Raw genomic sequence first — 24,358 nt, forward strand, 5'->3', positions numbered from 1 at the left:
ATGAGCCTAGCACTTTATTTGCTAGTATATAATTCGCCAATCCATGTTTGTGCTGAAATCTGTGTTCAGTAAGTCATTATGAACTGAAATTTTCTGAAGGAAACTCCTCCATGACCTCTAAAGCCTCAGTGCGCTTGGTAGAGAATGTTAACTGTCCACGTATGTTAGCTAACACAGTTGTATTGATGGGGTAGGAGGGCTCATCAAACTCTCAATGATGTGGCCAGGGGGATCTTCCACAAAGCAGGATTTCTCTTTTTTGCCACATAACTTAAGCCTCAACTCTAGGCTTAAGCTATATACCTATCTAACTTATAAACCTTTTTTTGTTGAACAGCCCCCTGTGTTTAGGAGTTGTGACACTCAGAATCCCCCAGTGAACTGAAAGAAAATTTACATTTATGTAAAAGTATATTTCTTTAGTTTTAAGAAAACAGATGCAATTCAATTTCTTTTAATCATTTTAATATAACTTAAAATAAATACTACCAAACAGCAAGGCAAGTTGTCTATTGGATACCTGCCATAATGTTTTGGTATGAAAACAAAAACAAAAAGGAAAAACAAACAAAAGCAGAAAAAACTAAAGAGGATCAAAAATGAAGAAAAAGAAAAATCCGCAATATGCATCCAACATTGTCCTTCCAAAGAAAGAAAAAAAAAGACACGTTCTCACATTGGAACGAGAGACAGAGTAACATTGCCATAAGCAAAAAATGAAATAAAAGAAAAATAAATAAACAATTACAATTATGGTACAAAAATACACTGGAAAAAAAAATCTCTCATAATAACAATAGAAAACCTGATGTAGAACCGTTGTTAGCGAATCCAGACTCTCACAGCGAGAAAAACGAGCTGTTTTTTTTCTTTTTTAAAACGTACGCATACATCATTTTGTGATGAATTCAAAAGAAGTTCATTGGATCACACGCGAATGGGGGTGGGGCTTTAAACCACAGAAATTTGTCTCCGTGGAAACACCCCAAGGATTTCTCTCATGTTTGTTTTGTAGTGGTAATGATTAGTTTTTCTTTTTCATTTATTTGTTACATGTGTTTTTTTTCATCATCCAACAATTAAGTACAGTCACAAGACCTGGCACACAATTTTCTTTTTGTTTCTGTTCAGTTGTGGGAGAAAAAAAAATAAAATAAAGGGGAAAAAAAATTAAACAAAAGAAGGCATTGCATATTTACATCACATAGATACTGTAGCTGGCTGGAATGGGAGGAATTGGAAGTGGGGTTGGGGATTTTTGAGGGGTGTATCCGGCAGTGGGGGTTTACAGGTTTTAGTCAAATATAAAGTCCACTCTCCTGCACAGTACTCTGTTCTTGTAGGGGCATTGCATGGCTCAGTTTTTGCTCGCGTTACTGACTTCCACTATCTCTTCATTACTTCCAACACAATGTCTGCAGTGATGAGCATAAAAAAAACCTTAAACCCACTATAAAACAAGAAGTGTCTTTTCTTCTCCTGCTCAACTCCCAACAATCTCAATGTTTGTATCTGATAAAACACAGAATACTGTAGATTATTAGTGTTGAGTACTAGTGAAGGATTAGCTCCTCTATACTTTTTGTATCTTAATGAATAACGTTACTGACTAACGTTAACAGACAGAAAACTATCTCATCGTAGATTAGCACCCTTGCACAGTGAAGGTTATATAATCTGAACAAAACAGTCGATTCAGGATCAGTTTATCAGTTTTAAGGTAATTTCAAATATGATTACATTAGCACTTGTAGCTAACATTTCTGCTAACCTGAACTTAGCAGTCAGATTAGCTCAAACAATATTACAATGAAGTCAGAGAAAACCCTTCATTTATTAAATTTCTAGTCCAAATAGCAAACTAAATGCAACTTATTCATGGAAAATATTTCTAAGAAGATTAGATATAAGCTAATCCACTTATAAACTGGTCAAAGGAACTGGAGTTAAAATTGAAATCATAAACAACACACAAGATGTGGTCGACTGGTAAAAAGCATGTGTCATCATTGAGAGAAAAGTTATTTCTGGGTTTTCCCCATTTTTATTTTGTCAGAATTAATAAGAAGTATTTAGTTGCAACATAGTTAAACATTTAATAAATAAAGGGTAGTCTCTGGTTGTTTCTACTGAACAGTATGGCCACGAAAGCACTTTAAACAATTTATGAAAGACAAAAACTGACCTCACCCTTGGTATGAGGCATTACACACAATGCTAACTTTGCAAGTGAAATAATCATAAATCTATGAAACATGGAAGAACATAAGGCTGTTTAACAGCTTTCTGGACATTTACATTTTCAGTGATTTTACAGATGAAATTGTTCTTTTCCTCAAAATCATAACACATTTCCAAGCACTTATTGAATAATAAGTGACTGAATATGCGTGTCTATTATTTCTTAAATTTACTATTCAATCATAATATTCACACAATACCATAAGGCTTTAAATTATATCATGTTTATATATATTATCGAAAGCATCCTGTTTATACAGTTTCATTGAGAAATCACAAGATTTAAGATGATTTCACTCGCCCTGATGGTTCGGCATTAACTGTGGGGAATGTAAATATATTTTAGTATTTTATGGAGTATACAGTAGTCCAAAAATTATATCATCCATTTTGGGTTGAATTGCCATGTGATGTGCTGTGATGGTAGTTTGTGCTCAGAGATGCCTGAGTGAGGTTTACAGTAACTGGCAGTTTGTGTACTGATGTCCGCCTGCAAACAAAATACTTAGAACAAACAAAAAAAATCTAAACTAAACTAAACAAGAATAGTGTCTTGAGTTTTTTTTCATATGCATTTTTAAGCCTGTCTATGCATCTTCTGAATCTTGTTCCACAGAGTGAGAGTGACGCTCAGAATCAGGAGGTGAAAGATGTGCGCTTTACAGAAATGGATAAAGGGAAAGAGTTCATGAGCCTATTGAGGGTCAATCTTCTGACACAGCCAATAACCCTCTCTGTCTGTCCGTCTGTCTGTGTGTCTGTCTGCCAGTCTGTCCATCCATCTGTCCAAGTGTTCCTCTGACACTTAGAACCGCAAACGTAAGGCAACATTTTTGGTTTTGTTCCCCAGAATGGCTCTTTCAAACAAGCGCAAGAAAATAAAAATCAAACAAAACAAAAATCGAATACATCAACATCAATGGTAATACTGATGGATATAATTTAATGCACAAAAATAAACAAAAACAAAACTGTTTTTGATCTTCTGTAAACAACAACAACAATGCTGAAAATGTACGAGACTTTTTTTTTTCTTTTTTTTTTTTTACGTGGGTCGACTAGGTTCAGTCTAACCCAACTGTGCAAAACCCCTTTTTATTTTAAAGTCCCACATCAACATAAACAACAGCAAAATAAACAAACAAAAACAGCTTCCCAAGTCAATAAGTAATTAGAGAGGAAAAGGAGGGAGGACAGGGCAGACTTTTTCCTAGCATGGCTACGTAATTTCCTTAAATGGCCTGGGACGAATACTGGCACCATGTAATGACCTCACTCTCGTCCGCTGGCTGAATATGAGAATTGTGGGAAATGTGGTCTTCTTTCATTATCGGCGGAGTCCATCCCGTCTTCATCAACTGCAGAGACACACACAGAGGAAGTCACTTTACTGGGATGACCTCCTCAATGACGGCATATTGATGGGAAAATGTGCTTCTGTTAATTAACAACAAACCTGGCAGCGTAATACCTTACAAACACCTGCTTTTTTAATTTGGCCACAAAACGACAGTATAATGTAGTAATAAATAATGGGAACCGTGAATGTCACCTTAAATTTAATGTTGTGAAAAAAAGATTAGCTGGTTGCCGTCTTTTCTGAAGCCATTTTAAATTTTATCAATGATGACCACCAGTAATGTGTACTTTAAGCTGAATATCATGCTATTTTAAACTGAAGGTAAGTTTTTTGTTAGTGCGTCAACAGGGGCTGTTAACATGGTAACTCAGTCAATAATTTCCAGGGTCAGGGCAAAACATCTATACACCATGCTCCAAATCATTCTGAGAGTGTCATATCAGTGGGATTTCAGAAAAATATTCATTTAGGTTTTGGGTTCACGAATAAATTGTTAATTTTTCTTCCCATTTCTTTTTAGATAAAAAAATTTATCTAAAATAGCTTTATAATTTAGCTTGCCAGGTTATATTGATTTAATAAACTTATTTTCATGCAGAACACTATACCATCCAATGATGGTAACCGCCATCATCCCATTATGATTAGCTGTTCCACTTGTAGTGACATCCACACTGTAATATAATTGTTGAGGATAAAGACCGCTTACAAAGTAAGAAACAGGTGGTCCAGGTGGCAAAGTCAGCTTTTATGCACCATTGAATGTTCTGATACGGATTCTAACAGTGTGACAGACAGCAATAAACAGACAGTATTTAAACTCACATTTCTCAGGAGGGGTGATTGTGATGGTTTGGGCTGTGAACTCTTCGTCAAAATACCGGGTGTCTGTTTCAGACGTTACCTGGGGCTTGAATGGGGGAACCAGCTACAAAGGGAGGGAGGGAGGGAGAGCGAGAGAGAGAGAGACACACACACACACACACAATGGTTTTGTTAAATGAGAGTCCATCAGCTGATGATATTATATCCTGCATTTTAGCGAAAAAAAAGTGGAGGATCTGGTACCTTTTTATCGTATACATCCTGCCAGTCCAGCGTAGAAAAGAAACTGTGTCTCATAATTTCCTTTGCATCATCTGGCCCTCCTCCCAATCTACACACACACGCGCACACACACAGTTAAGAAATGCACACTTCTGCTTTCCATTCACATCATATTTGCTTTTATAAACAAACAATTTTTCTCCCCAAACTCTAGTGTCAATAATAACGGCAATAACGTCTGTTAATGTGATGTCATTTCCTGTAACCTTGTATCGAGTCCAGTCTAAATAATTTGAATTCACACACACACAGGCCCACCTCTTGTTGGGGTCTTTGATGAGGAGGCCGGAGAGCAGAGACTTGGCGTCAGCAGAGAGTGTTCTGGGAAATTTGATTTCCTCCATAAGAATCAGCTCAAACAGCTTCTCATGGTCCTGGAAACACAAACACACACACACTCGGTAGAGGCCAGTGTTTCACTGAACTGCACACACTAACATCATCATTAAATGTTATATATAGTTGCATGGAAATGTTTGACCACCGATAAATAAGTGTGAAAATAAGTTAACGCGTCCTCTACAAGGAAGGTATGTTTCTTGCTTATGTTAGGGTACAACTGCTATTTCTATCTCCTTGCTGAGTTCTACCTACAGGCAAACTCTGCCATAAATGTTTGCCCAGGCACATTTCATTTTTCTATTTCTCCAATAGGTTAAGTTTAGCAGATAAAATCATTTGTTCAGTGCATGTGCACATTAATTTGAGTAGCTGGAGTGCCTACTAACTCATACACTGTGAAACAAGACCACCCAAACCAGTGTTTCATGTGCTGCCTGTTCTGATTCTGCTCCACTTCTGACTTAAATGAAGAGAATTTAGATTTGCCCTCTCCCCTCTTTGAATCTGTCCAATTACAGCACTGGACCTGCGTTTATGTGTGAAAACGACAAAGAAGAAGAAAAAATAAGCAAGCGAAAACGGCTAAAAAGTCAGAACCTCTGCTTCTTGCTCCTCACTGCTGAGTGTTCAGGGTGAACAGCAAGCGGTTAATTATCATTTAAAAGGAAAAGAACAAACTATCTGTTCTGAACAGGACTGTTAAGACAGGGGTAGAATGCTGCTGTGGGGTTTGATCCTTGTGGTGGTTTGAACAATTGACATATGGAGAAGGGGTAGAATATAAATATGTGCATTAACATGTACAGAAGTTCTCTGAGGACGGTGTGTGAAGTTATTTCCACATTTTTTGTATCAGCAATCTTTTTTAGCAACATGAAAATATATTTTACTTCATCTACAAGTGAAAATATCTGTTTAAATTATGCTACAACATGGTCATAAATTTGATCAAACCTGATTATAAAAGGGCAGTCGTCCACACATCATCTCATACATGACGACGCCAAGTCCCCACCAGTCCACCGCTCGCCCATAATCATTGTCTTCCAATACCTGATCGATGATCAATACAACAATTACAATAGTGCATCATTCTCCAGTACCTGATCACATCAATGCATTCACTGATATTAGTGTATTATTTTTCAATAACGGCACAGTAATGAATAGGATGATTTGCCTTACTACATTATTCTCCAATAACTGATCAATACTCAATACAGTCACTTACATCACTATACTCCAGTGACTAATCAGTGCAGTCACTTATATTAGTGAATTATCATTAAATATCTGGTCAATAATCAATAATCCACTTGTATTAGAACATCTTCCTCCAACACCTCATCAGTACAATACAGCTACACATTTCTCCAATGCCTGATCAAGTCAATACAACCATCACTGGCATTAATTAATTATTTTACAATAAATGAGCAATAATAAATACATTCACTAATATAACTAAGTAAATCAATTCAATCACCTACATTAATACATTATCTGAGCTATAACAATTATATACATATAATTAGTGTATAATCATGTGATTTTACACATTTAGTGACATCACTCTCCTGTGCCTCATCTACATTCCACACACCGTTTTCTGAAGCCTAATCAGAGCATAAAATATTACATAACTGTACGTACTGATCTGAATAAAGGAATTATTAAGAACTTTAATCATTATTAATAAAGGCCAGGGAAGTAATCCTCTACACTGCTGTGTAACTCATTAGTAAATCCAGTCATTGATTCTGAGTGCTCACGTCTGTTTACCTCATCTTCCCATGAGATCATCGAATATGTAAAAGCAAGTAAACACTTTCACATTCATGACGCATTAATGCTATGAATTCTTAATGCTGCGTTATTGAGCGGCTCACTGTCCTACATCTGCACTGATGATGTAACCGCTCTGTGAGTCACACACCACACTCGACAGTTTTTGCTCTGCGATGACTACTGTGCTTTTGTAATATGTGGAGTGAAGTCATGTTATGATGACGTCATGCCTTAAATAAAGCAGGCAAGCACCAATGTCTATAACCAGGTGGTGGGGCTTGCTGCCATGGCTGTGGTTACCTCGGGCGCCAGATACTCTGGAGTTCCGCAAAACGTCTTCATGGTGGCGGCGTCGGTGATGCCTTCCTTACACAGGCCGAAATCAGTGATTTTAATGTGGCCGTCTTTGTCCAGCATCAGGTTCTCCAGCTAAAAACACACATATATAAAAGTGGCCTTGTAAAGCTGTATAAAAGAGCAAACATAATGACCCTTGACGAATACACAGTACTCATCCCAATGTTAGGTCTTCTAGATGTTTATAATCAAGTTGGAAATTAAAAATGCAATATGAACCACTCTCAGCTGGGATTCCAGTAGGACACAATGTAACAAAATAGTTGATGTAACAGAACTGGGCTGTTAGTGTTCTCCTCCAAGCGTGATGAGCTGTACAATGACATGTACAGGTAACACCCCAAAAGCCCTGCTAGTTTACAAAGATTCTGGCCCTCACCATGTGACCCCTGTCAAAGTGGCTCAGATTCTTAAGCTCACACATTTCCACTGCTTATAAAACCTCAGACTCTTCACTCACTGCCTCATATAACCAACGCCAGGAAAGGGACAAATTTAATAACAACACTGGTGAAGTTAGTAACAGCAGTTGTTTTAAAATTGTTGGCAGATCGGTGTATTTTCAGAAAAATGTAACAGTTTATTATTATAATAACATTTATGTTCCTTATTAACACTGAACATTTTATTATGTATATTTTAATTTAAAATAATAAAATCAATTCAAAGTAATCATATCTTTATTTGTACTGTATATGAATAAAGAATTTAATCACAACAATACACTTGAAATACTCATTCATTCATTGTCTGTTACCCGCTTATTCAGTTCAGGGTCGCGGTCACTTGAAATACTAGTACTTGTTTTTTTGGGAGGAGAAAATGTGTATTGTGATATGGATGATAATTTGCATAGATTAAACAGTTTTTTTTAACTTAATTATGGGTCATTGTAGTTTTAATCATTTTGAATTAGAAGCTTATAATTTGCTGAGTAAAACTTTCAGGAAGAGATTTAGCATGTGACAAAGAAGCTTTAATGAAGAAAATAAACAGTGCTTAACAGCTCTTAGAGGTATTAAGCAATGTAGAAGACAAAACAGGAGCTGTGTGTGTGTGTGTGTGTGTGAGTGAGAGAGAAAGTTAGGTGTGAAATTTAATACATATTTCAGCATAAATAAAATATAATCTAACCTTCTGAACAGTAGAAATGCTGTGTTTTGTCACTAAATAAAATCGCTAATATGACACTAGGCCCTGTAAAAAGAGGGAATTATGGGAGAAGTTTTTCTTTGTTATTTTTACAGAGTATTTTGTGAAGAGCTGTAATATTTCACTCCTGATTACAGTGCATACCTGCAGTGTTTAGAGAAGTAGAATGTGAATTTTTGGGCTCCGTTATTCAAAAGCTGAATGAAGCTTTAAAAAGACATTGAAGAGGACCACAATGGAATCATTCCATTATTATATTCAATTATTTAAATCACAAATAAACTCAACAAATCAATTCATGTTATATTTGAAACAATCATTCATAGAATTTAGCAACTGCTCTGACTTTTATTATAAAGGTTTTTAGGGTCGGTCACTCTTCATTTCTTCTCTACCTTCATGAAAACATGGAGAACAAACTGTCCAGGGAAACTGAAGATATGAAATAAATGCTGCAGGCAGAGTTTATGTGGAGAAAGGAGAAAGTTTTGTTCTAATGTGAGGCTCCACTGTGAGTCAGACTGTGTTTCCAGTCGTTTTCTAAAAGATCTCTATTTTTCTGCTCTGCTCAAATGTTGTGTTCCTAGGACACGCTTTTTCACCTCTCAGAATAAGCAAGTGTGTTTTTGTTTACCTTCAGATCACGGTAAACAATCTTTGCAGAGTGCAAGTAGTCCAGTGCAGAGACGATTTCGGCGCCATAGAAACGGGTCCGGTCTTCCGAAAACACGCGCTCTCTCGACAAATGAAAAAACAACTGTGTGGAAAACATAAATAAACCAATAAAGATAAACAAACAAATACAAAGGTCATCTTTCACTTCTGACCACAGACTTAAGAGAAGTTAGGTTTTTACAGAAGAGGGAAAAACCCCACTACAGTAGCCATCTTACCTCTCCCCCATTGACATACTCCATCACAAAACATAAACGATCCTTCGTCTGAAAGGAGTACTTCAGAGACTGTGGAAAAAGGACAGGAGGGGGGTGAGGGGATTTCAGTCCTGTCCTTAACATTTTTCACATATCTGTCACTGTGGATTTAGTGCTTTTTTTGGGGTGTTTGGAGTGGCAGGGTTTTTATGAAGCTACTCACAGTTAAAAACGGATGCCTAGTGTTTTTCAATACCCTACTTTCAGTAAGAGTGTGGGCCACTTCATCCTGAAAATGAAAATAACAAGGGGAGGAAAGGAAGAAAAAAGCACGGAAAGAAAAAAGAAATAAACAGAGATAGAAAAGGGACACAAACACAGAAACAGATTGAGAAATTAGACATTAGACTATCATTTTATATCTGAGGAGAAGGCCAGGCAACAGCATATAACCTGTGAATTCACTGTGTGATATAGTTTCAGAACTGCAATAAAGCTGGCCTATGTCCATTCTGCTGTTATAAGTCACCCTGCAAATCCTGAAATAGTCAATGACAAATCGCACATCATTTGAGACTATTAATAATAATAGCAAAGCATAGTATAGCAATAGCATTGAACAGCACACAGTAGATTAATGTAATAATTCTGTCCATGGAGGAATGCCTCTTTAATAACAAGTCCTACAGTCATTAAACACACACAGAGGATACTTTCAGACAGCAGTGGTTCAAATATTTAGGCTCATGGAAAACCTCTCAGGATTATTTCAGTGACATGTTTTTACCAATGAAGGCTCCAAATCCCATAGCTCACATACCACCACGTTAAAAAAAAATAGAGCTGGCATTTAGGCCAAGATTTTAAAACAAACGTCTTGATCTCAAAACAAAATTCACATAATTACACAATGTTTCTTTATTTGGAATCAACAGACTCAAATCAGCCCTGAACCCAGTCTCCATTTCTGGGACATGATCTGAGCTTCTCACCTTGGCGATAATGACCTCCTTCTTCAAAATCTTCATTGCATAATAAGTTCCACTGGCCTTTTCCTTGACCAGAATCACCTTCCCAAACGTGCCTTTACCCAGAAGCTTCAGATAGTCAAAGTCATTCATTGTCTGAGGGAGGAAAAGAAGAAATGTCTTTAAATTCTTGACCCACACTAAACAGTGCCACATCAGTGCACTAGATGCTACCCATAGAGAGAATTTGTTTTAAAGTGGACATAGTGGAATACAGTTCTGGGACTTAATGAAACATCTGTGGCCTGCTTTGGTCAAAACACCACAAGAATGCAACCCCATAGCTCTGTTCCGAATGGCCGGTTTCAGCGAATAATAATGAGCCGCTCGCTGATCACCCTGTGAAGTGAGGATCAAGGAGCAGAAGCTCTGGTTTTTAGTCATTTTCTCTCTGTTTTCTTTCTTGTTGTCTCTGTTTTTACTCAGTGCTCTCATTTCTCCACTCTCATTGTGTCTGTTTTGTTGCGTGTAACCTTGTCTATGAGCTTTCACATAAACGCAGGGGCAGCACTGTGATTGGACAGACTCAGATGAGGGGCGGGACAAATTTTCTCTGCAACTCTCTGCTCTTGACATAGAAAGCTGAGCTAAATCAGAACGGCTCATTTTATCCCACGTTTCGCTGCTTCGGTAGCCCACAAAAACTGACTGGGTGGTCTTGTTTCACAGTGTGTGCGTTGGTGGGCTTCAGATCCCCAAAAATGTAAATCACCAAAAGTGTAATCCTTTGTGTTCACTTTCCAACCTCTTTTCAACACTTAGAATTAAACAAACAGTTATTGGACTGAATCTACTGTAAAGAATAAGTCCCAATGAGCCCCCATCTTCTGGGCAGGCTGTGGCTGTTCGGTTACCTTTCGTTTATGGTGGCTGATGGAGGTGTCCATCTCCTCCTCGTTGACAATCTCGATCTGGGATGTGGGGCTACACAGGATTCCTTCTTCTTCCTGTTTGGCGAGCTTGTCTGCCACCATCTGAATCGCCTCCACCCACTCGTCCCTGTCACCACGGCAACAGACGCACAGTAAAGACCTCAAATGAACTGACGAGTGATCCAAATTTACATGGACCACATCCTGCGCATCTAAAGTGCTCGTAAATGGAAAGCATCAGTTCCAATCGCTGTTCAGAAATTCAACAACTGCATAGGATTTTAACTTCTATGTCTGAAGGTCTCAGGAGGATCTCTCTACATTTACAAATGGAAATGTCACCAACACCATACGTGCCATTTTTCTTTTAAATGAACTTCCTGAATCTGATACATTTAGCGTAAATGCCCCACAACTTAAATACATCACAGTCATGTACAGGACAATTCTATGTTATTTCCCATTAAGACAAAAACAAACAAAACTGAAATTACTCAAAAACATATCCAGAGAAAGAAAATCCCAGAGATTTTGTGATCCATGTACAATTTCACATTAAATTAGCCCACAGCCATGGACTAGTGCCAAAAAAGAATTTCATCTCATCATTAAATAAGGATGAGCAAGTGAGGTTTCATGCATGGACTAAACACTGCAGTGTCTTGTGTTTTTCACAATGACACACATCATATAAGGTACCTGTAGTATACAGCACCCCCCTCACCTACACCTACACACACACACTTACAGGGGTTGGACAATGAAACTGAAACACCTGTCATTGTAGTGTGGGAGGTTTCATGGCTAAATTGGAGCAGCCTGGTGGCCAATCTTCATTAATTGCACATTGCACCAGTAAGACCATGTGCATCCAATGGTTCAAACATTGTGTCCTGAAGGCGGTGCCGTGTATCAGGACGACAATGCACCAATACACACAGCAAGACTGGTGAAAGATTGGTTTGATGAACATGAAAGTGAAGTTGAACATCTCCCATGGCCTGCACAGTCACCAGATCTAAATATTATTGAGCCACTTTGGGGTGTTTTGGAGGAGCGAGTCAGGAAACGTTTTCCTCCACCAGCATCATGTAGTGACCTGGCCACTATCCTGCAAGAAGAATGGCTTAAAATCCCTCTGACAATTGTGCAGGACTTGTATATGTCATTCCCGAGAATAATTGACGCTGTATTGGCCGCAAAAGGAGGCCCTACACCATACTAATAAATTATTGTGGTCTAAAACCAGGTGTCTCAGTTTCATTGTCCAACCCCTTTATTTACAGTGATATAAGACCAGGTTTCTATCTCTTTATATGGAGTGAGAACAGTAACCTTAAAATTGACTGCTAAGCTAACGTTTCACAAACATATCTGAAATCACTGGCAAAATCTGACCAAAAACAGTGTTCAGAACAGTGGATTTTAAAAAACAAAAGGTTCAGAGCCACTACATTATTCTCCACCAGAGCCAGGGCTCGATTTATTATCCCAGTGATGCCACCATGTGCTCACCTTTCCTCAGGTGTGTCCACATGGAAGGTGCGTTCAATCACAGTGGTCCACTGCAAACATCTGATGATGAAAGTGTTGGGCTTCGGCCTCTCTGTCTTCATCAGCTGACACTCTGATCAGGAGAGAGGCACGAAACAGAGAGACAGATTAAGAAAAAAATGAAAGGAAACAGACGTAGGAGAGACGGAATACAAAAAAGGATTTGAGAAATATATAAATAGATTTACAAAAATAAGAGAAAGTAAGCACAAAGAGGGGATGGAGAGTGAGTGAGAGAGAGGGAGGGAGAGAGAGAGAGAGAAAGATTACAGAAGAGAGAAGAAAAGGCAGAGAAACAGATGGAGAGAAGAATGAGAGCAAAAGGGGAGGTAAAGAAAGAAATGGGAGAGAGAGCGAGAGAAACACAGCTAGTGAAGGATGAAGGGAAAGATGGGCAGGATGGCATTCAGATAAAAAGATATGTGAAGTATCTGATGTTTACTCTGACTGTAATGTGAAGTATTTGTTGTTTGGACTGAAGCTGTTGTCTGGACTGTCATCACTGCGGACTGTAATGTGAAGTATTTGTTGTTTGGACGGAACCTGTGGCCTGTCTAAACATTAATGGTGAGTGTTCACTCCATTAAAGCTGTGCCCATCCCGGACTGTACCCATGAGTCACGACTCGCAGAGAAAGTGAAGCATTGTTTGAGTCAGACTGCTCTGAGCCACATGGATCTGAACCAACAGAAAATTGATTGGACCTTATTAGCACAGTTATGATGTTCTATTGGACTCTCAGGGGAGAGGAGAAAAAAAAAACACTATTTCCTGCCTGGCCTTCGGGAACACTTTGTAAAGAGCAAAAAGCATAACCAGAGACCTTCATGGCTACGGAACATTTAAAATAAAAAAAAGAAAAATACTTGGGCCGTTTTCAACCAACTTTCTATCAATTGCGTCTCCAGCATTTATTTGATTAGCGCGGGCAATACCTTTCACACACTTCCCTGTACGTAGTCAAAGAACAGAAGACACACTCAACACAAGCTTGAAGGCCAAGAAAATAACTGTTTTTTTCTGTTAAGGTTGAATGTTGTTGTGTAATGTACTTACACTGATGCTTCACTACACTGGAAGCATTTCACGTGAAAAGTGAATAGTTTAATTTAGCTTAATGGCCAAATACAGTATAAATACAATACATACATCAAAAACTACTCCATCCTGAACAATAAGCCTGTAAATATCACATTATGCATGATGACTATTAGTCCCCGAGCTGTAGGTTAATCATGTAAAGTGCTGTCACAACCAACCTGCATCACCATAAGGAACTGTGCGTGGAATTAAATGAATTTGTATAGAGGAATTTAGAAATGTAAATTAATGATTCACTATTATAGTTTTTTTATTCACCTTTCCACAGCCTAAGATATAAGCTTTATGCAACATTCATACACTAATCGAAATGAATTAAGCAACACGGAGGAGAGCCTAAATGCTGAGGCCGACCGAGCACCTCGTACCAAAAAGAAACACAGCGTCTGTGATTTGGACGTGTTTTGCTTTGACTTTAATTAAGATGACACTGAACAAAAATAATTCAAAAGTAAACACTGAGAAAAAACAGTTAGAGTGACCAAAGCACCATCACCAAATATAAACAGTGCTCAGAAAACAAGAGAGGAACAAGCTCCCAGCGACGTTAGAAAAAATATCCCAGCTTTAACACTGGAGCAGATTTACAGCACAAGCCCCGTCACTGAACTATGAGTCAAAAATACAAACACAACATAATCGTTCATTAATTGTAATCATGGTAAAATGTACAATTAATCATGATATTGATTTGTGCTCATATCGCCCAGTACACACACACATATACATATACATATATATATATATATATATATATATATATATATATATATATATATATATATATGTGTGTGTGTGTGTGTGTGTAAGGAATGGTAAAAATGAAGAAAGAAGCAAAGCTTACTGGCCACAGAGAAGTTATTGAGGGGGTAAGCAAAGTCCGCATCCTGAGGCTTTTCTTTGTAGCCAATGAAGGAGCCATCCGTCTTTAAGAGGAAGTATCGTGGCCTCCAGTTCTTTATGTACTCTCCTGAAGGGCAGAGAGAAAGAAACATGATCATATATACACATACACACGCGCATATGGTATGTACTCATCCTTTACGTGTTTTCCAGGAAGACCCACGGGCCATGATTAGAAAAACACGAGGGGTCCTCAGTAAATCATTACAATAAATGTTTCAATAAAAAAGATACAGGCTCTTCTTTTCTTGAGCATCATTCAGTACTGATCCAACATTTCATTTTTTGAGATTACTAACCTCTAAAATTAGCTGCTCTTTCCCTCACACTACTTAATCATTATACTACACCACAGGAAGAAATACACAGCTACATCACATCACACTGAGCGAGTGGAGGCTTCTTTTTAGATGTATTGCATCAGATTTATTCTTTTCTCTGATTCAGGACACTCTGCTAATATCTCTGTCCTCTCTAAAGCAACGTAGTGATTAAAAATCAAGCCCCTCTCCCATCACATTAAAGAAGCATTCATGAATACATGTTTGTTTTTCCCTATGCAGTATTCTTTAACACATATGCCCCAACCTCATCAGCTACACAATAGTCACTATTACATTTGTCAATGTCTTCTCACCACAATACCCAGAATGCATTATGCAAATTCATAATACAATCATCAAGAATCCCTGTGGTGTCAGTCTATCCTGACTGCTATCCAAGCTTTTTACCATTAAACAAACACGTAAACCCAACCTCTAAATAAATGTATTAAGAAAGCTAGGTTGCTAAATTTAGCTTTTAGCTTGTGCTCCCCATCTGACAAGTCATTTGTGTCATTTAGGTAAACCATCCTCTCCACTGCAATGATGGTTTGAAGAACATTAGCATGTTAGCCCTTGGCCTTCCTTCTATGTTTACTAGCAGAAAAACAGCTCACTCCCATAAATCCTCCCTCACCAAGATACATCATAGACGTCATCAGAAAGGGGCTGTCTTCTATAGTTTCTGATAGGAATTAAATGATGGCAGACTTTTCCAGAGAAGCCAATGCTCTAAATGTGGACCCTATGCATATGCACAATGAGGTGAGCTGCTAGTTAAAATCCTTGGCTAAGCTGCTCCCCAGCTACCGCAGTAAATTGTGTTACACTTTTACTTTCACTGCTTACGCCACTGCACTGACAGCACAGTCACACTCTTGAGCTCATAGTAATCGGTAAACAGCTGTTTTCTCAGAAAGGTAATTATCAAAGATAGTTTACCTGTAACCTCTGTCTTTTATGACAATTATCTCAGAAGACAGGACCGCTTTAATGACCCTGTGCTTTTTGAGTGCTTTATAATTTATGAAGAGCGCCCCCATTGTAGTCTATAAAACCAAACATTATTATTCAGTAAATTTCCTCGTGTTTTGTCGTAAACAGATTTGTTTGAGCATGGAAACAGTGTCACTGACACAGAACAGTTTTGTTAAAAATGAGTGAGTACGTGAGTGAGTGAATGAGCGAGTGAGATCCAGTGCTATCCATGATTTGCTTTGCATCTAAAAATACCAAACTATTCTTGTAACAAGCCTCTGTGTATAACACAAAACCCTCTCTCACCTCTCTTCTGCACCCATCCTTCCTTCACCACGTTCTGGTCATTCATGTTGACTCGGAGGTCAGAGCTCCAAGGGTCTGGGGTCAAGGGTCAGGGGTGAACCCAGCACTAGTCCTCTTGCTGTGGGGTCACTCAGCCTGACCCTGCCACTCTCTTTATCTTCTGTTCTTTTCTGCTTTCTAATGATGTTTTGCTGCCTTCTCAGCTTCCACTCCTTCTTTTACTCCTTCTCCACCTCCTTCTTTCTCTCTCTCTCTCTCTCTCGGGACCCTTCAGACACTCCAGCGGTGACTCAGCCTGGAAGGAAGCAACAAAAGAAAGAAAGAAAAAAATGAGAACATACAAACACACATGCTGATCATTCTACCCATGCATCTCTCTCGCTCTCTCTCTCTCTCACACACACACACACACACACAAAATTTTGCATGAGAAATTAAGTCATTGTTAAAAGCTGAAGCGGGTTTCCCGCCCCTCCCCAGTCTTCCTTTTTCTCTCTCTGGAAGCTAGTGGACTTCATACTGAACTACTGACCTGAGAAAAGAACTGCACAAAGTACTACCACAGCTATACATATTATATACATTATTCTGAGCTATAAAGAGTAGGGATGTGCTAGCTCTGTCACAATCAATGTGATTAAAATGCTGACTAATATTAATTCCCAAAGGTAACAGTGCATAGGATGCCTTGAGATGGCAGCAGTGAGTAATGTTTGTTTATTTGAGCTCAATCTGTTCACATTGAAATAATTGTTAATAATAGACGTTGTATGCTACCAAGTACTAACAGCTAGGAGACAAAAAGCTAATTTTTGTCACTTTAGAATTGCACTTTAAGTTATTCAAGAACAAAAAAAAAAAAAAAGACAGCTGTAACAATAACTTACACGGGGAGTTCATCACCTAAAATATGATCATCACATATTTAGGGCACCCAATAATAACCAGATCGGTAGTGGACAGACACTTACATTTCAACAATAATTCAGGTGGATATTACACTGTTTATTTGTTGTACCCAATAACAGCAGAACACGTTGGCTATGTTAGGTTAACAACCTAAATGTATGTTTTATTTTTCTTATTGCGCATGTGACTCCACAAAATTTGACATCTTTTTTTTCCTGCATTGCTTTTCAATGTAGACAGAAAAATATTGCAAGCTACTTTAAATTCCAATTAAACAAAATATATTTTTTACCATGACATAACTCAAAAGCATCTGATGTACTCCTTTAAATCTTTACAGGTTATAGAAATCACATCTGTGTGACTTAAGCTGTAACACTCACTAACAAGACTGATTTAGGCATAGCTTTTACTCTATTCACACAGGTAAATCAGGAGCAAAACATGCAGCAGATTTTTCCATTTGTAGTTATTTCTTGTGTTGTTTATTTTTTGTCGTTTCTGGATATTCTAAAACATGAAGGCTGTGCGTTACACTACCCTATTTGGGGAAACCCTTTTGGCTTCCTTAGTATTGAATAAAGTTTCTATCTATATCTACCACTTTATCATGCTCCAAAATATTCAACTATTTCAGGCTATGAATACACACTGATGCAATGCGTAATATTGAAAACCTAAATAAAACCTATATTCATTTCCTAGAGAAGAACAAACAACCCTATCTCAACACTAAGCACACATGTAAACATATTCCTAGAGCCCTGTTTATGTTCTCCAACATACGTTGATGCAATGCCAACACTTAGAAAATGTGAAAAGAAACAAAAGCCGACCTAATGCCCCAAAATCCAGAGGCTTCTTTTCAAGGGAATGCAAGCGTCTAGACAACAATCAGCCTCTAGTTTTTTTTCCTTTTCTTTTTTCATGCATATCAGTGTCTAAATATATCTCAATCCAACCAACATATTTTCCAAACAGATCCATGAACCAACAGAGACAAACTAAACAGGTTTACATTGTAAGACTGCTCACCACACAAAGGAAAGAAAATACCACTCACGTTCAAATTATTCCAAGGTAGATCTTTAAAAATGCCATAAAGACATCAGCTGTGTATACATTTATGGATACCTGACCATAGAAAAACACAGGAAGAAGGAAAACAGATTCTCAGCCACTCTCAGGATTAAGAATACTGTTAAAAGAATAAAGAATAGAGGCCTCAAAATGTAGCCCTCCTGCAAAATATATTTACACATTGTGCAGCATCGCGAATACAATACAAACAACACAGCAAGCTAGAACAAAAACAAACATGTCCTTTGTTTGCTTTTCCTTTTATGCCCCCCAAAACAAGGGGCTTCTTTTCATATGTACAGTGTCTAGACTGCAATCAGATTCTGAGTTCTCCTCAATTTATTTCATGCAAATCAATGTGTACATATCTGCATCCATCCTCCATGTTTACAAGCCAGCTCCATCAACAAACAGACACTGACACAAAAACAGTGAGCACGATGACAACCTTAAAGGAAGGAGACAACAAATTGTCAGCCACTGTACAAAGGATTCAGAATAATATATTTTAAAGCTTTTAACATACCTTAAGCTTATCTACCACATACCTAAGCAGTCCTAGCTACGCTGTGCAACATCATTAATAGCCTACAACATGAAAAAACACAAGATCAAAACACCTACAATTTATTTGGCTCTTTTCTTTTCATGTTACAAAAAAAACCTATGGGCTTGTGTTCAATGTCTAGACAACAATAATTTTATTGGTTCTCCTTTTTTACTCATATCAGTGTACACATTTTCAACCCTCCTCCGTGTTTACAAGCCAGATTCTTCATCAGAAACAAGGATGAATTTCCAAAATATATCTTCCTGAACACCATGAAATGTGTGGATGCTTGATCATAGAACAGCAAAGAAAACAAGAAAAAAATTGTCAGTCAGTTTACAAAGGTTTGGGGACCACCTTTTTCTTAAGCATTGAAATCTTCTCACATATAAGCAGTCTACAATGTGCAGCATCACCAATACACATCTTTCAACGTCCCTTAACAAGAGGCTGCTATTCATGGGTTCATCTGTGTCTAGACAACTATCATTTTCAGGGTTCTCCTTGTTTTATTTCACGCCTTGCAGTGTACCCCTATCTGCCTCCATTCTCCATGTTTACAAGTCAGCTCCATCAGCATACGGAGACACTAATGTCATTCCAGAAGAGATCTTTATGAATGCTATGAAATGTGTGGATGTCTGAGCACAGAAAAGCACTGAAGCTAAAAAAAACAAAAAATAAATAAATAAATAAAACAACTAGATTCTCAGCCACTGTCCAAAAGACACAGAATAGAGTGCATGTTAAAAATAAGACATAACGTCCTGCTTTATAGCTAAGCAATATACCACATGCAGCGTCATCAATACAACATAGACACAACAGTAAGCAGACAAACATACACATCCTTGAGTGTATCAGACGCAAAGGGCTTCTTTTCATGTGTTCATCAGTTTCCAGATTCTGTGTTCTCATTTTATTTCATGCATATCAATGTACCCATATCTGCATCCATCCTCCATGTTTACAAGCCAGCTCCATCAACAAACAGATACACAGATGACAACCTTAAAGGAAACAGGCAATATCAGTCTTGAAAATTTACAATACAAAAAGGATAGGCTATATGTTGTATATTCAAATTATTACAGGATAGACCTTTACGAATGCCATTAAAAAACATCACCTGAAAATATGCCTATAGATGCCTGAGCATAGATAATCACAGGAAGAAAGAAAACAAATTTTCAGCCACTGTAAAAATTATTCTGTTCTTTTAGGGGTTTTTAAAATAATAGGAGTTAAACTGTTCATGTCATACGTTATATCGAAGCACCACGAAAACGACATGGAACCAAAAACAACAACCACCAACCAATCAAATCAGCTCTATGTGGAAGATCAATATACGTTAACAACATACACGTTGTCTGTTTTCATTTTTTCGGGTAATGAATCTTTAAAGAATTGATAGCAATTGAATGTGTAACCCGAGTTAGAAAAGACATGTTTAATAAGGAAAGTGAGCAATGTCAAAAAAAAAAAAATAATAATAAATAAATAAATAAATAAATAAAAAAGGAGGAGGCGGCTAGGGGCATTAGTGCTAGCGTTAACGTTAGCGCCCTGTCTCCCACGCTGCGTTTCCTATTTCCACCTGGAAAAAAAACAAACAAAAAACGGATGTGCCATTGATTTATGGATTTAAAGATATAAAGGAGGTGATAAATAGAGGCTCGGAGGTGTAATGCACAAATTAGAGCTGAGATTTTCTCTCTCCAAGGGCGTGTGGTGTCATTTAGGCTCCACTTATATAACAGCCACAGCAGCACCACCGCCGCCGCCACATCCTACACAGGGCGAAGCCCGTTCACCAACGACTCATTCCACTTTTCCGGCCCTTACTCACTGTTTGTCCCCATTACGTCTTTTTAACACGAATATTCTCGTCCGAATTATACGCTCCACCTTAAACGGCACAGCAGTTACATTCTGGTACCCGGTGCTACTGCACTGTTTAAGGTGGAACTAGCAATTCCAATGAGGAGCTGATGAATGAGAAGCTGGATTTCAGCCTCGTCCTAAAAATTAGGCTGGGATTTAAAGGGCTAGCCGGGAGAAGGGGCACGAAATCGCCTGTATGTTTGTGTGTGCTCGTTTTTTCTATACTTTAAGGCGGTGTAAGTACAAGTCTTGACCATAAAGGTAATGAGGGGGAAAACGGTATTAAAAATGCAAAAATGTGCGTTTGTCTTTCCCTCGTTCGTACTTGATTAACGTTACAATCAAAATGGAGGACCAAGAACAAGCCGCTGTCAAGACAACGGGTTCAGGCTTGTTTTTGGGAGCAGATAAACAACAAACAACAACAATAATAAATAACAATCAGGGAGAAATGTTTTACATCGCATCTAGCTTTGGGTCAACTTTAAACACAGTGAAGGACTAACATGGCGTGGCAGTTTAAACAATAATAAGTAACGGTCATCCTTTCGTTTTGAGAACGACCGAACGTTCTGGTTCACGCGCATCCCGTATATTAGGACTGTTCGATGAGTCGATTCCGAGTCTAATTCAGTCAATAGTGTCGATTCCGAAAAGAGTTGGTTCCACACAATAACTCCAAAAACCACGACATGGACGAAAAAATATGCAAAAAAATACAGGGTTATACCGTTTTTTATAAATGTCCATTATAACTTTAAATATTATTATTCGTATTTCTTATTATTAATATTAGATTTATTGTTTTCTAATATAATAGCATGAAAAGTTATATACAGCATACTAAATTAATTCTGAAGAGTCCACTGACAAAATCTATTTACATGACATTCTTTTGGTCAGAAACTGGCCATGGATGAAGTACTATATAATAGCAGAACTACTAATGTCAAACACAATGAAGGACATTTTGAGCCCCCAAATAATCTCAAACATATATCCATTGTTTGTTTTCTGTTTGAATTAATTAGATACAACACATTTTCTTAGTAGAATGGTAGATAATACAGCCACATCCACACATCTCTTAGGAAGACACCAGACCCTTCACCAGCCCCTGGGCAAGAATCCTAACATGATTAAAATAGTAAGTCTTTGTAAGAGTGCATCTGCCATATACCATGAATACAAATGCAGTCAAATCTGCTGATGTTGTAGAAGGAAGTATTTTCCCTGATTGTATCCAATAGTTAATAATGGTAATCTAATATTATGGTCTTCCAGAGAGTGTGCTATAACAGTGTATAAGATCCTAAAAGTTTATGTCAGCTATGACTGCCTCTAAATGTATATGACAGAATCTTAAGGTGTCCCAGAGGAAACTAAACCTGAGTCTCCTCAGTCAACTGGGGATTATGTTCAGACTCTGGTGAAGTCGACTGTAAGCCAATGTTTTGTGGCCTATGTAAGATTTTACTTTGTTTTCCCACTTTGTCCAAAGTGAAATACAGCCAAACCACTAATGTGCGAGTTGAATGTATTTTTGGACAGGTTGTCTAGAGTGACACCGGAATATTTCACATTATAAAAAAGACATTACTTATTGTTTGGCCACGTCCAAACATTTCTGCTTGGAAACGGCAGTGTTCTAAAGACAGTATCAAATGAGCAGACTCAGACAGCCATGGTTTCTTAGGTCATAAGCTAAAGAACCAATCCTATGAACTTGTGGGACAGGGCTTTCAAGCCGCAGGAGAGCAGCAGAGACATGGGTGGAGATAGAGGCAGTAGCTAATTGCATATTTATAGAACTGCTCGTAATGAATGTAGGTGAAGGTCTAGAGCTACATCTAGGCTACTTTTAGGGATCGTAAAATTATTAGTGCAAGTATGTGAAAATATTGTGATACCGTGTAACTATTAATCATCACAACACAATATTTTTACTAAATCACTCACCTCTATTCTTGGGACTTGGCCAGTCTGGGTTTGGAATCGATTCTGAGCCTCTGAGTCATTTTGGGATCCTCGACTGTCGAATTTACGCATTCGGAGAATCGATTCCTTTTTGGGAATCGACTCCGGACTCCATTGAACACACGTACTCAGGCAGAATCTGAAATGGCTCCCCTGTTCCCTATATAGGTGCACTACATAGGTCACCAAAGTAGGGTTTCTACACCCTGTGGCGCACTAAAATGTTATCCGGGGTGTGGTGCAACGTATGATTTTATAAATGGCTTCATATGAGACATATGTTCCACTGCTTGGGTGCAGGAACAGTTATATTATTCACTACATAGGTGCCCTACTTAGGGAGTAGGAGACTATTTGGGGTTTGGCCTCGGGAGCGCGCCACCCAACATCATCACCATCGGTGCATCCTCCATCATACTATAGAGACACATACGTACACATATATAAAATGCGCGTTGTGTTGTGTTAACGTACCTGTCACGCAGACTACAGCAGAAAGTGCCCGTGCCCTGGTGCTCGGGATAGTCCTGGGGCAAAATCGTGCTCTGAAGGGGTAGTAGAACGCTGTTAAGGGGTAAATTCCCCGGTTCCCGTCAGCTCGAACTCCTTTGCGCTGCTCGCGCTTTTCACCATGCGGGCGTCGGGCTCGCGCGGATGAGCAGCTGCTGTTGTTGTTGTTGTTAATGTTGGTCTCGCGCATCCAGGTTCAAGGGGCGGAGACGCGGCTCGCGGTTAACGGATAAGCGTCGTCTCCGTGTGTGGCGCGTGAAGCTGCCATGCTCTAGCACTCGCAGTGAACTGAATGACCCCCAAACAACCAAACACAGGCTCGCGCTGCTGCTGCCGCTGCTGCCTGCAGGAGACCGACTAGCCGGGTTGCCAGGTTGAACACAACAACGCCCCTGAAATTATACATCAGGCAAAATTCAGCCTCTCAGTCATCATCAGAGAAACAGACTGCTTTCATGCTCGCCTTTAAAACCACATAAAATTAAACTGTAAGAAACTCAGCATTTCTTACACAGGGGTTGCCAGATTGCTACAATTCTCACCACCCATTTCTTTGAGGATACATAATAAAGGCACGGCAATTAATTTAAGATTCTGAATTGTAATATGCATAGGGTTGCCATATTTGTACTAATCTCAAATAATAATAGAGATCTTAAGATATAACAATAAATATTATACTATAATCACAAATCAGCATTTTCAGACAGTAGGGTTGCCAGATAGTCCAGTATCTCAAAAACACATTTAAACTGAAAAAAATAAAATCCCAAAATGGTATACATCCATAACAAATCAGCATTTCAGTCAAAATATACTCCAAATTTGCTCATACTACAATAATTCAGGTATCCCCCCCCCACACTCGAAATACCCTAAAGCCAGCACACCAGGGTTGCAAGAATGCTTGAATGAGCTACCCCCCCCCCCGCTTTTTTTTTAAAGCCTCAATCAAAATCAGCCTTTCAGTTATAAAGACGGAGTTGCCAGGTTGGGTTAATTTAAATAACTTCTGTCCAAAAATATGAGCCATATAAACACAAAACAGCATTTAATTAGATTTGTTGCTATATTTGTGTTACATTTTTCAATTATGCGTTTATACCTTTCCTAAATATATTAAAACCTACCCTGAAAGTATTATTCATCAAACACAGTATA

At 38.4% G+C, this 24,358-nt stretch overlaps 1 protein-coding gene across 2 annotated transcripts; it reads right to left on the reverse strand.

Moving 5' to 3' along the window:
* Positions 1–561: 561 nt before the first annotated feature.
* Positions 562–23,589, reverse strand: akt3b (v-akt murine thymoma viral oncogene homolog 3b). 2 transcript variants are annotated; one of them, XM_066660864.1, is made up of 15 exons: positions 23,162–23,589; positions 16,285–16,579; positions 14,619–14,744; positions 12,635–12,746; positions 11,102–11,246; positions 10,212–10,343; positions 9,443–9,508; positions 9,241–9,309; positions 8,982–9,104; positions 7,139–7,267; positions 6,005–6,103; positions 4,967–5,082; positions 4,670–4,757; positions 4,427–4,529; positions 562–3,599 (listed from the first exon to the last, which is right to left on the reverse strand). In XM_066660864.1, the coding sequence occupies exons 2-15, from the start codon at positions 16,328–16,330 to the stop codon at positions 3,514–3,516; spliced, it is 1,440 nt and encodes a 479-aa protein (XP_066516961.1). In that variant the 5' UTR covers positions 16,331–16,579; positions 23,162–23,589; the 3' UTR covers positions 562–3,513. The 2 variants fall into 2 exon arrangements, with proteins under 2 accessions (XP_066516961.1, XP_066516962.1); XM_066660865.1 differs by lacking the exon at positions 23,162–23,589 and adding an exon at positions 19,953–20,081.
* Between the last annotated feature and the right edge of the window lie 769 nt (positions 23,590–24,358).

This window comes from Hoplias malabaricus, chromosome 2, assembly GCF_029633855.1.
Source record: "Hoplias malabaricus isolate fHopMal1 chromosome 2, fHopMal1.hap1, whole genome shotgun sequence".
Classification (NCBI taxonomy): domain Eukaryota; kingdom Metazoa; phylum Chordata; class Actinopteri; order Characiformes; family Erythrinidae; genus Hoplias; species Hoplias malabaricus.

Coding starts and splice junctions, on each gene's coding strand:
- akt3b (XM_066660864.1), bottom strand. CDS start 16,330: ATGAATGACCAGAACGTGGTGAAGGAAGGATGGGTGCAGAAGAGAG. Junction 7,268..8,981: donor TTGTTTACCGTGATCTGAAG/GTAAACAAAAAC, acceptor GTGTGTTTTTAG/CTGGAGAACCTGATGCTGGA. Junction 4,758..4,966: donor ATCAAAGACCCCAACAAGAG/GTGGGCCTGTGT, acceptor GTGTGTGTGTAG/ATTGGGAGGAGGGCCAGATG.